The sequence below is a fragment of the Pelobates fuscus genome, chromosome 9, assembly GCF_036172605.1.
Source record: "Pelobates fuscus isolate aPelFus1 chromosome 9, aPelFus1.pri, whole genome shotgun sequence".
Lineage (NCBI taxonomy): Eukaryota > Metazoa > Chordata > Amphibia > Anura > Pelobatidae > Pelobates > Pelobates fuscus.
In genome coordinates, this window is record NC_086325.1 from 136,028,711 (window position 1) to 136,043,952 (window position 15,242).

The following is a 15,242-nucleotide window of genomic DNA, read 5'->3' on the forward strand; positions in this document are numbered from 1 at the left end:
TATGTACCACTACTATATTATATAATGTCAACACCTGTCTTACTGTAGCTGTTGTGGCAAAGCAAGAATACCTGTAACTTTCAAGCGCTCCAAAAATAAAGAATTTTTAAAAATAAATAAATAAATAAATAAACAATACCACAACCCATTGCTAACGTTTAGTTAGGTAACAGGTTGTACCAAAGCCCCACATGACAGCTGTGAATGAAGGACCTTTTAATGGAGTCCCATCTGGACAAGCCTGTCCTATGCCACAAGGTTCTAGATCATACAGCAAGGACTATAAAGTTAAAGTGAAGGAACTTGAAGAAAAAAAACATCCTTCTAATAAAAGTTCCTCGTTTTCCGTGATTTCCTCAGATCATCTACTGGCAGAAAGCTCGCTTTACAAATGGTGCTAATTTCCAGTAAATAACTGTAAGTTAATTAGGAGTAATAATCCCCTAGATGGGCTCCCTGACTAATTATCTTGAATAAAGAAGGATTTTGAAGCTTGATGGGCTGCAGGCAAGATCTACAGAGGATTTCCTTGTATGCGTGCTCTTTTTTTTTTTTTTTCGCTCTTTCCCATCCCTAATTTAGCTCTCTGCATTATTAATTAATAATAATTAATATTCAAGCGCCCATGTCTTTATTTACTGTTCAAGGCATGAATACTTTATGAATGCTGATATCGACTTTTAGATGTAATTAAGCAATTTGGAAACTAATTAATTTGCTATGTGAAGAAAAGGACAAACATATAATTTACATTCATTACTATTATTTTTTTATGTCAGATAGGGCATTGTTTTTTCGTTTAACACAGGTTTGTGGCAAAAGGTTGAATGTTAGCATCAATTCAATTAAACTGGTAAGTGGGCAGAGGACAATGAATCTTGAATATGCAAGAGTTCTTTGGAACAGATATCTGCTGGACGATCAAAATAAAATAATGGTCTATCTTTCGACAAGTCATGGTCAACCAATTGACAAACTATTTACTAAGTCCATAGATTGTAGTTATCTTTGTTCAAACTTTGTTCAGTTACAATTCACAGAGGGTGTTTATCCACTTAACTGACAACTGTGCAGAAGTGTCCGAAAATTGCAAATTCTGTCCAGAATAGCCTTGGTGGAAAGTTACAGGACTTTTCCAATTCAGCTCATTTGGATTACCCATGTCTTTTTTTTTATTTCTCTACAATTCCTAGTTCCTGGTTATGCAAAACATTTCAAAATACCTGCAGTTTAGGGTAAGAACAGGATAATTCTACATAGAGCACTTTTTGGGTTTGAGATATGGCTAACTTGTTACTTAATGTAGTTTATATAAAATGACCAAGACCACCTTTACCTTGTGAAAACACATCCATGCAAGGTTGGTCAGCGTTAATCTTTTTGTGTACTTTCAGGTATGTACGCAGTATTCCAGGTATATTCCTGCGGTACACTAGTAATGCCTGCCCTGTCTCTTCCTCTGATATTCCTTCGGGTTCCACCAAATTGTCTTGTATTTCTGGGTCATCAGGCCAATCGAAGGTAGTGTGGTAGATCTCTGCAAGTCAAAGAAACCCGTCATCACACAGGTGTTTTAATTTCATACAAATATTTGATAAGTTTGATATTGTTATGATGGAAATATTACCAAAGATCTAAGCCAAGCATGAATCAACCAGTAGCTCCAGGACAAAAGAAAACAACGCCTAATATGTGCAACAGAGATTAAAAAGAAATACTTTTATTTCTTCTTGTTGAGCACGATAACGGTTACACATTTTGTGCCTCACGAGCAGTAATTTTTTTTAAAGCTGTAAATAAAAAGTAGCTCCACTAAACTGTACATTGTTGAAGATCTAAGACAGCCAAGAAAAATGGTCAGTCCATTAAGGCCCAATACACCTTATCATATCTTGTCTTACAAATTGCAATAAGACAACCAACATCTGAAGTTCCACTTGTTTCGTAAAAACCCATGAACCCCTGGTTGTACTGGACTAAGGCATGAGACCCCTATGTGTCGACTCAACAGTGCAGGCTGGTCATAGTGTCACTGCGTAAAATGCATTTTTCTTGATTTCGATTTCCAGGCCCTCCATGTTTTCCTGGCCATGCACCACTCCTGCATGCTAAGGATCGCCATGTGTTAAGTGTTATTCTGTAATATGTGGACTAAAAACCCAGGAATTAAGTACATTTATTATTAAAGGAAGAATTATATTATATATGAATGAAACTTGATATAAAAGGCGGCAATATTCTATGCTTCCCCTTTACATGTATCAGCGATGTGTGCCCAGGGCAGCATGGTGGATCTGACAACAATACCCACAATGCAAGCGGAGTAATGTATTGTCAACAGTTATGATCGACTGAATCAGTATAAATGCCACAGTATATCTGTAGATCACGGTCAATCAGGTGCACCCCTTCATGGCAGCAGTGAATCCCTGTGCTAATAAGATTTTCAGGAAGATAATGCCCCGTGCCATAAAAGAAGGGTTGTAACAGAATCAATTCACAAAATTGAGAGTGAGCACATCTTAGAGCATTGGCCTTTCTGTTTACCAAATCACAATTCAACTGAGCATCTATAAAAAGATATTTAGGGGGAGATCCAGCACGAGACGCATTAATATGATTAACAGATGACTGTGGGAAGTCAGTGAGGACCTTTATTTCTATAGAGCTATGTCTACTCATAATACATTGTATTTATGTGGCACTGAGACTCTTTTGAAGGCAGAAGTGGGTACAACTACTACTAATATAATCACAATTTTTGGTTCACTTACAAATGGACTGATCACATATCTTTGTTGCCACCAAGATAACGTGAAAGTTTCTCTTTTGCATTACACGTACAAATTCATCCAGAATATCCCTTTATAGTTCACAAGAAACTGATAAAAAAAGGATCTTGCTAGAATCACCTAACTAGATTCCATGTGACAGCTGCTGATCACAAAACCATTTGAAAATTAAATCAAACATGTTCTTGGTAGGTAAAAAAAAAAAAGTACATATATCTAAAACGTAAATATAATTTTTCCCCACTATTCTATGTGCACCATTTTTAACATTTAGCTCTCTCGGTAAACAGGTTAACTGAGAATTGTGCAACTGAGTGGGAGAGAAGATGTGCATAGGGTTAAAAAAATATATTATATAGAAGGAAAAAAAACAACCTAAAAACAAGACATTCTAAAATGTCTTAGAAATGGTAAGATGGACATACATTTTAATGCAGAAACACAAATTCAGTAGATTTGTCCTCTGGGACCTCCAGCTGACAGTTAGGATCACTAAATTAGAGCCAAAACTCATGAAATTATAATACTATTATACTTTATACAAATATAATGCACGCTAGTTATATTTCAAAGGCAGCGATCTCTGTAGCACAAGATGATAGACAATGAATAAGATTGGCTCTGACTATGAAAACCCAGATTGAAAACCCGCGGCCAAATATATTCCTTCACAGAGAATCAGAAGCTGTAGTTTAAGCATATGTCAATTTGATGACGTACAGAGCATTTTCTTACCTCCGTTTCTGCGGTCAATCCTTTTTCCCATGTTCCTCTCAATCAGGACAATATCGGGAGCATCTAAAACCACTAGAAACACGTAAAAATTAAGCTATAAGAGTCACACCTGCGATCAAAAATTGTTCTTTTATACTAAACTCAAGAAGAATTATTAACACAATGGCATAACCAGTAAGCTAATGCCATATTGATAGAAATAATGAATAAAACATGGAAATTGCGGGAGATCCCTCGTAGAACACAGGTCCAGACTGACAGGTTCTTTAAATGAATGTGGCTTGGGCTTCTGGTTTTATTTGTCTGAAGGCCAACCAAGAACCACAGACCATTAGACCAGATTTTTCGCAGGATAAGGCATTTATTGTTGGTGAGCAATAGTTAAATTTTATGAATGTCTGTCCTAGCATGTTTAGTAGGCAGTCAAGGTGTGTATTAATGTAAGCACAATGCTTTTAATACATACAATATGTTAATATGGGCATGATGACAATTTTTAGGAAAAAAGTGCCAACAAGTAGAACATTGTCTCACATAACAGTTATTTAATGGGAGTTACAGCACTTGCTCAGTTATCTGGATCTATCTTTAGAACAGATGCACATATAAATATTCCATAAACAATTCTCACATTAAAAGCTTTTAATGAATCTTTAAAAATGCATTTTTAGCCAGGAAGACAAGATTAGAAAAGCATTTGGTATCTCACTCCCATTCATGGTACGTCCATACACCCCACATCAACAAATCTTATCCAAACATGCTCTAATATTAAATAAAATGAGAATCAGCTTTTCACAAATATGAGGTCACACACATCATAGCTCCTATTAGATTAAGACATGTCAACGCTATATCTATCAGCTTAAGTCATCTCCACATCCAACCAAGAGAAAAATGCATCTACACAATACTTATGATTCTTCACTCAAAGTGACATTATCCATACTTGCTATTAGATACTGTGTTTTACAGTCAGAATGATTAAAGGATCACTAAAGTCACAGAGACAAATTCATCTCAATGAAATGGTCTCGGTTCAGTGGTCTTGTCATTTTACACCTGCAATGTCAAACATTACAGATTCTTAGGAACTGGAATGTTTACATTGCAAGGTTTGACCACCACTAGAGGTTGTCTTACTGGCTTCCACTGCACTGACTGAGTGAAACCTTGTCACATGATGCGGAAACTGATAGGAAAGTATTTAAAAGGATGCTTTGCTATGGGAAAACGTGGGTGTACACACGGTGTTCACAACGCACGAGCATCAGGTCCCCAATGCTCCTGTTTGAGGAGCATTGGATTAGACAAACGATGGACGAGGTCATACCTCCGGGATAATTTTGCAATAGGCATAGAGATGAGCAGCCCCCCAAGGGAGTTTCGGTGCTGGAAAAAGGCTATGAAAAAGCTTTATTTTATAATTTTTCTGTGAAAAGGGTAGGGAGGACTATATATAACTAGGGACAAAGGCAATATAGGTTTGTATTTCTAACTCTATGGTGTTCCTTTAAGAAAATTTAAGATAACCTTTGCACCCCTGATATTTGTGAAGTATGTCTCTTGTAGTACTCAAATAGCCTACTGGGCCTCTAGCCTGGTTGTGCATCACAAGAATTGTAGTTCATAAATATATGGAAAGCCCAAGCCAGTCATGATGTTTGTTGGTATTATAGTAACTACATACCAACATGATCGGGAATACTTCCATTCATCTGCAGCAGTAATGCTTGTTCACGTGTTCGTGGGAATCCTTCCAAAATCCAACCCTACAAAACATTAACCAACGCACATGTTATACTTAAACCGATTGGAGTGAGATCGAGAACAAAATAACTAAATATTTAGGTAGGAGACTGTTCAAAATAAAACAGAAAGAATTATGTGGGGCAGTCTGAAAGTAATTGTCTGGAAAGACTAAAGGCAAACTGTCACTACTCTGGAAATTACAACATTCAATAAAATATTGAAAATCACCTAAAACTTGCGTCGATCTCTTTTACTTGATGCTCTATTTTCTTTCAAATGTATTGCAAAGATTTAGAAATTGACATCACAATCAAGTTCACTCCAGGCACATGTCTGCTAATGTGGGAATCCTTCATTTCGTTTTTTTTGTCTACATATTTTTGGATATAGGGCTCAATTTAAAATTGTACCTGTTTACAAATCTCTACACAATGCTGCTCCAACCTACCTATCCTCACTAATACACAAGTATGTCCCATCTAGGCACCTATGCTCTGCCGAAGACCTATGTCTATACTCTGCTCGTACTCCTACCTCTGATGCTCGCCTTCAAGACTTCTCAAGGGCTGCACCGTTCCGGTGGTGCTCCCTTCCCTCCTCCGTTAAACCTTTATCTACACATCAGTCCATCCTTGCAAGCGCGCGGTCTTGGTGTCATACTTGATTGTGGCCTCACCTTTAAGCCTCACATATAGCATGTTACCAAATCCTATAGATATCTTAAAAACATAGCCCGCATCTGCCCCTTTCTTACGCAAGATGCTACTAAGGAGCTTGTCCATGCTTTAGTAATCTCCCGCATGGATTATTGTAACCCTCTCCTAATGGGGCTTCCCAAAAACGTATTGCCCCGCTACAGTCTGTAATGAATGCTACCACCAGACTGATTTTCCTCTCTAGTTGGTCCTCTCAAACCACACCCCTCTGTCAGTCCTTACACTGGCTTCCTGTATCCTATAGTAGTCAATTCAAAGTGCTAACCCATACCTATAAAGCATTGATCAATTCTAGCCCCTCTGAAGGTATGCCCCTTCTCCGTCTCCCCACTCTGCCCATGACCTTCTCCTGTCCGCTGCTCGCACCCATACGGCAGAACTTCTCGCGGGCGGCTCCCTTCCTATGGAATAGCCTACCTACCGCCATCAGACTCTCCCCTAGTCTTCAATCGTTTAAGAAGTGCCTTAAAACACTTCTCTTTAGGAAAGTTAATGGTCCCCCAGAGTAACCTCTACCTTACATACCTGTCTTTTGTGCTCTCCTAAAGGGCAGCACTTTACTCTCTCCTCCAGCTCTGCTTCACTCTCACCTTATTTGATTGCTATTTCGTGTCCTATTGTGTTTTACACCCCACCTCATATAGACTGTAAGCTGGTTTTGAGCAGGGTCCTCTTCAACCTATTGTTTCTGTAAGTTTTCTTGTAATTGTCCTATTTATAGATAAATCCCCCCTTTTAAAATATTGTAAAGCGCTACGGAATCTGTTGGCGCTATATAAATGGAAATAATAATAATACTAATAATCTATTAAAAGCTTTCCTTTCCTGCACCCTGATTTCTCAACCCCATAGCAAATAACTAATCTAGCAACCTAATTCTCTGCCCTACCCTTACCTTTTATAACACCATACCCCACTACCTCTAAAAACCCCACTGTTCCTGTGCGTCCATCTTGTCTGGTTTCAACTACGTGTATGTCAGTCCACCCATTGTACAGCGCTGCAGAATCTGTTTGTGTTTTATAAATAATAATCAATATCACTGAATGCGTTCGTTTTGTAACAGCTAGACAGTCTCAGCATGCTTAGGATATGTATTTTGTTTGGCGTTTGGCTTCCAGAACTTTTTCTTAACAACTTTTATTACAGTGAGTGTCACTGCAGCAGATCACCATTTGTTTTGATGCGTCAAATTTTTAGTGATCCACACGTTGTAACAGTATTGTGTGTATTCTAGAGGATAGCATTACATAACAAAATGCACAATAATTTTGTCATCAGATGTCATCATGTTTTCGGTCGACATCATATATTAAATTTAAGTCTTAGAAAAAGCATGCAAATATTTGATTTTAGGCAAGTTTTCTTTTAAATAGAATATATCCTCACAGTGTGCATCATATTGCTCGGTTAAAAAATATCTCCCAGGATAACAACCACACACTTCGAGATAAATATATCATTGCATAAAATGCTCCATCGCAATTAAAGGTAAAAAAAAAAAACAATAACAAACTTCTGTTTGTTTTCTCAATACACCACCTTGCACCCCAAGACTTCATATATAATGAATGCAATGTAAAATACGTAATGATTATATATTTTTTGTATATTTTAGCTATTTCCTGGGGTCTTGGAAATTCAGAGGTACACAAGTGCACAAATAAAAAAAAGAAATCAATCAATCCTTTAATTAGAATATATTATCTGGTGTCTTGACACATCAGTGGAATGTCTATCCCACCATGGAGCGGTGTGCTTTGTTCAGAGCAGGTTAATTGATATTCTGATGCGTTTTTTCCTCTCTTGCTGGCGCTAGCTGCATACCCCCAGTGGTTTGGTTCTGTTTTATCACACATCAAAAAAAAAACGTCTGCTCCGGGCACCCCGAGCACAGCTCGAAACTGGAGGTCTGAACAGCTGCACAGAGCCTGGTATCACAGGAGGGACATGCTTCGAGCAGATGTCACAGATAAAATAAAATCTATGCTTATAAATATATATGTGGACAGTCATAGGGCAGAGGAGGTTTGGGAAACGCTTGGTAACAAGCAAAACACAGTAGAGTAAGACCTGACTTACAAACAGACTGCCTTATGTACTCAGATACCTTTGCAGTGTTCACTAGGATAAGATAATTGCATGCGGACACCTTACATATCTCTTTGTTGCGAAACATCTGTTGGACATGGTTAACCCAGTAATATTCAAAATAGAAACAGAATTACACAGGATTTATATCTTTATATAGGTAGCTGATAAATACCAGTGTTTCTGAGGCTGGTTTTTTTTATACAGTGGAGAGAATTTTGTCACTTTTTTTGCTTTGCCATACCTTACAGTGAGCATCTGGCTAAGCTTCATACAATACATTTTTCACTATAATCTAAATGTCAACTCCGCACGGCTAGGCCCAAATGCATGAAAAAAGGTACTAAGTATACTTCATGTACAACTAAAGCCATGTTTCGGTACTAATGCTGTATACAAAACAGAATAGAGTAACAATTTATTGTATGGACTGATTTGCATCTTTATGCACAGCATTCTGGGAATGTGGTTAAACTATTGTTTTCTCATTCTTTGCTTTTATTCTTTTTAATGTAGTTTTTAATCACTTGTTAATTCGCACATGATCCAATGTTACAATGAATATTTAATTACATATAATAAGCAGACCAGGAAGAGGTGATGGATCTCCTGCTCGCCTGATGGAGGATATGTGATGTATTGCCTAGCTCTGATTTTGTAGTTGGGATCAACTGCTTATACAAAGAATAACTGTGAATGTACCATTTGGCTACAAGTTAAAAGAAATAAAATGTTGTCTTCTTTGCAGAGGGATGTTATGAATCTACAAATTTTAAGCTTTGGTTACTCGGAAATACCCCATTTAATCACATTTTAGCAGCTTTCCCTGGAACATGTTTCATAAATCTACCGTATTCTTCTTTTCATAAGTTTAAATTTTTTTTCCAAGCCATTGCCCTCTAGCAACCATATCTCTGACAAGCCATTTACCTTGACTTTGTTAAATGCATTAGGAGACATGCCAGTTCTAAGCACCTTGGTCTTTTAATGAAGGCATTTAAAAGCCTACAAGTTTAAAATGCAGCTGCATTGCCGGCAACAGCTAGCTATCCTGTGCATTTTTTGCCAGTACCCAAATGGTTAATATCCCAAATAAATCGTTTATGACAATAATAGCCTATATCAGCCTGTGCTGACAAAATCCATCATCGGGAGACAGGCTAACAGCTGCTGAGCACCACATCTTCAATGCAGAGCGATGAAAAAAACAGCTGTAATTCACCACTGGAATCCACCCAGACTGAAGTATTTGGGTTCAAAACAAGCAGTTGGAAGAGTAAAATTTCTCCCCAGGCCCTCTCACCAAGTTGTCTCCAGCGAGGTGAGAGCATTCTGCTCAGGATTCAGTGGGACATTACCTACACAGGATGGGCCCCTGTAGGGTGACAAGTCATCAGATCTGCTACCTTACTTCTACATTCTAACACAATGCCTGCAATAAGTTTTTCTCTTCCAGCTATAATACATGGCAGCTTGTTCGCTGGTATGCCTAACCACATTTAGATGAGATTTAACGCTCTGCAGGAAGTCTCAGCAGGCGTGTTGATCAATAAAAAACGTTCTCCTCTAAGGCAGTACTTGACATCTTTAAACCTGGGAGTGTCAAAATATGAGAAAGAAAGTCTGCCCTTCCGCTGTCAGAGGATTGGAACGGTGCAATTAATGCCAGCACTACAACTCAGCATGGAAAAATAAAAAACGAAGCTGCCAGTTAAGGTCCCAATATTATTCCAATATGTTAACATTTACAGTCTACAAAGACATGGGGAAGGGTGGGTTTATATGTAGAAATACAAGCATAAATTGGACAGAAAGAAGGCCTGTCCAACAGGTAACGTAATTTACGTTGTTTTGGCTTTATCTACGTGAAGATCTGTCAATCAACTCATCAGAAACATCTCGCTGCATTTGGGAAAAGTGACAGATGTTTAAAGATTTGGGTGCAAATAATGTTTCACAAAATGAGAAAGATTGTCTTTAAAAATGTGATAGGAATAAATATAACACATTTCAAAAGTGTGACTCACTAAAAGACACTCAGTCAATATATGCTGCTTTTTGCTATAATCATCATATCGCTAGGATTGTAAATGGAATCACATCGATCAGTCTGTCTCATTACACCTTGCTTGAAATAATGTAAGAAAAATAAATTCTAAGCAGATCAGCATTCAGCTTGCTAGACCTCATGGCAGTATGTGGATACAATCACGAAGCACTAAACTCTATAAACCTAAAAATACAAGGATTTAGTCTAAGGATGAAGTGGCATGCAATTTTTGACATATGTGCCAGTTTACCATGTGCTGAGAGCTGTCACAATTAAATGCCACTTGCCACTATGTCCCGAAAGGCTCAGAAATGTAAACGCTGCCTTTTCAGAGAAAGGTCAGTGTTCACATTGCTACCTAATAACACCTCTAGTTGCAGTGACTCAAACAACCATTAGAGGTGCTTCCTATTTCAGTGCTGCATTGTGTGCAACACCTGTGCTCAGAGTTTCCACGCTCTGCATGGATACGCTGGACGCTCACCGTCGATTGGTGCAGAGTGGCGTTTTGACGCACATGTGCAATAGCCTCCCAATGCTTTCCTATAGGAAAGCATTGGATTGCCTGAGATCACAAAGAATGATGGATCACAGCCATGGGGATGGGGATGGGGCCAGCCACGGCGAGACCAGTATAGCAATGGAGAAAAGGTAAGTAAAATGTCTTTTAACTCCATTCTGAAGGAGGGCCAGTCATCTAAACATGTAGTCCAGCACGAACACTGTTGTGTTTCTTTAAAAGTCACTCACTATAGCCTCACTATCCTAATGTATCTGTATGTACTGGGCATACACTGTATACCGTAACTACTGTACTTACTACACCTCCCTCTACTGTAACATAACTTGTAAAGTGAGTACAACTGTATAAATAAAATACATACTGTATACTTACTGTACCCCCTCTACTGTAATCTAACCTGCAAAGTGCTAAACACACCTGTTACGCCTGCATAAATACAATACAATATGAAACATTATAGATAGTTTACAGAAGTTTAGTACATTATTTTAAACACTTTCAGGACGCACATCAGAGAAATCATAGTCCTAACTAGCTACCCTGAATGAATTTAAAGGAACACTCTAGTCTAGTGTTAGGAATACAAACATGTATTCCTAACACTACAGTGCTGGAGTAAATATTTAGGATACCAGCCCCCTACCTGCTGTGTCAATTAGCATCTCCTCATAGAGATGCACTGAATCAATGCATCTCTGTGGGGAACGTTTAGCGTCTACATGCAAAGCGTGGAGACACTGTGCAGCACTGACACAGGAAGCACCTCTAGTGGTCATCTGCGTGACTGCCACTAGAGGTGTTACTAGGCAGCAATGTAAGCACTGCCCTTTTCTTTGAAAGACTCCAGAAGTATGCTTTGACACCAGAACCACTACATTAACCCCTTAAGGACACATGACATGTATGACATGTCATGATTCCCTTTTATTCCAGAAGTTTGGTCCTTAGGGGGTTAAAGGACCACTATAGTGCCAGGAAAACAAACTAGTTTTCCTGGCACTATAGTGTTAGTAGGTCCCCCCCTCCCCTCAGGCTCAAGAGGGGTTAAAGGGTTAAACACTCACCTTTCTCCAGCGCCATGCTCCCTCGGCGTTGGAGACTCTCCTCCCTCTTCCGAAGTCATCCGCATTCAGTCAGTTCATAGGAAAGCATCTCTCAATGCTTTCCTATGGACGGCAGCGTCTTTTCACTGTGATTTTCATGGTAGGAAATGTGGGATGGAAACTGCGTCACTGGGGTAAGAAGGCGTAGCTTAGAAAATCCATATTAAGAAGGAATGGGAACTGTGATTTAGTCAGCACAGTATTTAAACTGATTATATTGTTATTAGTAATGGTTATTATATAGTGCCAACATATTTACAGTTAACAAAAATGGGATATTTGAAAAGTAATTGACATTCAGATGTAAATTCCCGTACTTATGTAAAAGCTTTCAAACATAGGTGCGTTTTGCTTTTGTTACCCATTGTACGTCACTGCTGAATATATTGCCACTCTGTAGATACAGCAATTATAATGATACTGATGGTGCTCGGTGACTTGTTGATTAGCATGTATAACTGATAAACTAGCCCAGAGCTAAGGGAAAATATTTTTATTACATAAAAGGTTAATGTGGGTAAAAATAGGGCCTATATTTTTTTACATTTTATAGATAATGCAATTAAAAAGAGCACAGGAAGTCTCTCTCCTACACCAGGATGAGACGTTTCAATCAGGCATCTCATTCAGGCCTGTGGGGACCGATCTTATCTTATAAACATCTATGAACAGTTCCAATCATAATTTAGGATGATTGGAATTATTTTATAAAGTAATAGTAGATGTACCACTGCTACCACAACTGCTAGCAGTTTATGCTTTGATTCGCTATTGGGAGAAAGGATGAAATCTCTTCACCCGGTAGAAAAATAGCCTTTTCTCTTTTGCATGTGATGTGAGAATACTGCCTGCACAAGACAAGCAAAATTGGAATAACGCAACTTGGACCCTACTGTTCCCTGCTGCCAAACTGACTGCCCTGATGGACTGTTTTGAAAAATCGCTGCCATCATAAACCACTCTCAGAAATTAGCGATGGCTAGGGTTCTCTAAGCACCATGCACTCTAGAGTAATGCAAAGTGCTTAGATTGGACCTTAAATACATCTGTATGGACAACATCACCCAGGACGCTTTGTCAGCTTTTGGCAGATGCAGACTATCGCATCTGCAATGGCCAGAACACGTATAGATCACTATAGGGATCCTAAATAGCATCATCAGAGTGCAAGCTCTGTGGCATCAGAATTCTTACCAGTCATTCTGCATAATGCTTTACTAGCAGTACTACAAAACAAATATGCTTTAAAATTATTATAAATTACTGTACCAATAAAAAATAAAAAATAAAAAAAGAACCATCTCAGCCTGACAGAGCAGTGAGGAAGCTCGGCAGACACAAATAATTGAAGTGCAGCGTTTTGCATTGCAAAAACCTTAATTCTACCGTGTAAGTTCAAAGGGAGGAGCTGCATTATTGATTACAGCATACAAGTTTCGGCAGTGGAGCGCATCTAATCCCTTTCCTCATTTATTTCTTCCTGTCCGCACTTTTTAGTTCTGGATCACAACATGCTGATTACAAGAGATTATGACTGGTGGTTGAAGGATAGAAAACGGAATAAAAAGTTTAACTATTTCACTCCTGAAGGAGGTCATAGTGTACATGATAGAATGTGCGGAAAATATCCGTTGGGATATAACGGGCAAAATATAAGTAATCAAAATGATAAAGTCCATCTTATGCGTCTGAGATAAGAATTCCCAGCACATATATAAGTAGATATTAATGTTATATGCTTATGTTAGTCTATGTTAATTATTTATACCTATATCCAATGATAAAAGGGACATGACAGACTGAAGTCAACCTATGCTTTCTTTAATGCATTACACTGAGAATACATTTAAAAATATATGCAAAAGAATAAGTTTAAAAGATTGAAAAAATAAAACCAGATGCTACATTTGAGGTTATTGCAACTGTAGGTTGAGTGTGTGTCCAGTGAACTTTAAATAATTGAAAAAAATGATATTGTAATATAACAAATATATAGTTTTATTTTCTCCAATTCATAATGGAGTTACAGAGTAAGTTACTGCCTAAACAAAGTAAGTCTATTCTGACCAGGGCTGTAAGAATGCTTGGCATTTTAAACAGATGGCAATATTTTAATAGTGAATCCTGTAACTGCACCTCCCCAACTGTTAAACTATGTCTTACCTACCACTGCTAGCCTATGAGTATGAGAGGGGCAGCCTTTTATTTATTTATTTTTATTTTTTTAAATTCTTTATTTTGGGTGTGCACAAATTAAACAAATAGCCGGTATGCGCCACAACAGCGACATCCAGTAGAATAGGTAAACATTGGCATTACATGTCATGGCATTCATTATATAGGCACATTTTTATAATATTATTAAGCATAGACAGGCTTAGCAAAATATAAGAAAAGCAACAGTCAGACTATTCATACTGTCTAAAACGGTTTAACTTGAGATTATATTATTACAGTTGGTCATACGGTATGGTTGTACTTTAACAAGGCTTGGTCATTGTGTAGGCTAGGCTATATGTAGCACAGATTATGTATATATTCTATGGTGGCTACGTAAACTGACTAGTACAGAACAATGGTGGAGTCGTGGCACATTTAACACTTTACAGGCTAAGTTGTTATGTCTATATATTGAACAGGGCAGATGTAGGCATGTGGAGAAAAATAGCATAGACATGTTGCTTATGTTCTGCTGTTAGGATCAGGCTATGTGAACAGTTGACAGCCACTGTAGCTAAACGTACATGCTAATTCGTACTGCCAACTTAAATAAAAAAAATTTTTATATCTGTGTTACTTACATCTATGACTAGTCGATTGGTAACGGAGAGTGTTAGCTAGTGGCGTGCATTACAGGTCTAGTTCACTGCACTGTTTATAAACTACACTTTAACATCGAAATATACATGCTTGTGAGACGTGTGGTTGCTGGACATAGGCTAAAACATAAGCTAAAGCATTCCAAGGCACGCTAGGATGAGGAAGCTAATATGCGTCCAGCTGATATGCCTCTGACGCAATGCTAGTCAGAGCTAAACAATTATGCAGTATACGTTAAACATTTTTAGGGTCCCCATTTTTAGAAAGTTAAGCTTTCTTTTTTTGAACATCAAAACACTCGTGTGGTTACAATAAAAATAAGCTGAAGCTATGTAATTATCAAGGCAATAGCAGTATGCAGACAGATATTACTTATCACACGGGTGGCACATAGAGAGCATGCAATAGGAGGCACAATAGGTAACTTGAGAGAAGTGAAGTCATGGCTGTTGGGAATATTGGAAATTTGTTCCATATCGAAAGTCAGGGGGAATAAGAAGCAGAAAAGCGTCCGGTTGGTATGTGGCCTGTATGCCAAGTCCCCTTTTGTGCTAAAAAGGTGGACGGTCATTGAGTCCTTGCGGTTTAGGCATCTTCATCCTATGCCCTCCTGAGGGTGTATAGAGTCCCGAAGCCAAGGTGGGAATGGTGGTGGGGTTG

General features: G+C 38.3%; 1 protein-coding gene across 1 annotated transcript in view; it reads right to left on the minus strand.

Moving 5' to 3' along the window:
* Positions 1-15,242, minus strand: part of AK8 (adenylate kinase 8) — a 93,972-nt gene that overhangs the window by 36,239 nt on the left and 42,491 nt on the right. The window contains exons 6-8 of the mRNA XM_063431316.1: positions 5,218-5,299; positions 3,528-3,599; positions 1,337-1,537 (exon numbers count right to left, since the gene is read on the minus strand). Of these exons, the coding sequence (XP_063287386.1) occupies positions 1,337-1,537; positions 3,528-3,599; positions 5,218-5,299 (355 nt within the window). The remainder of the gene's footprint in view (positions 1-1,336; positions 1,538-3,527; positions 3,600-5,217; positions 5,300-15,242) is intronic.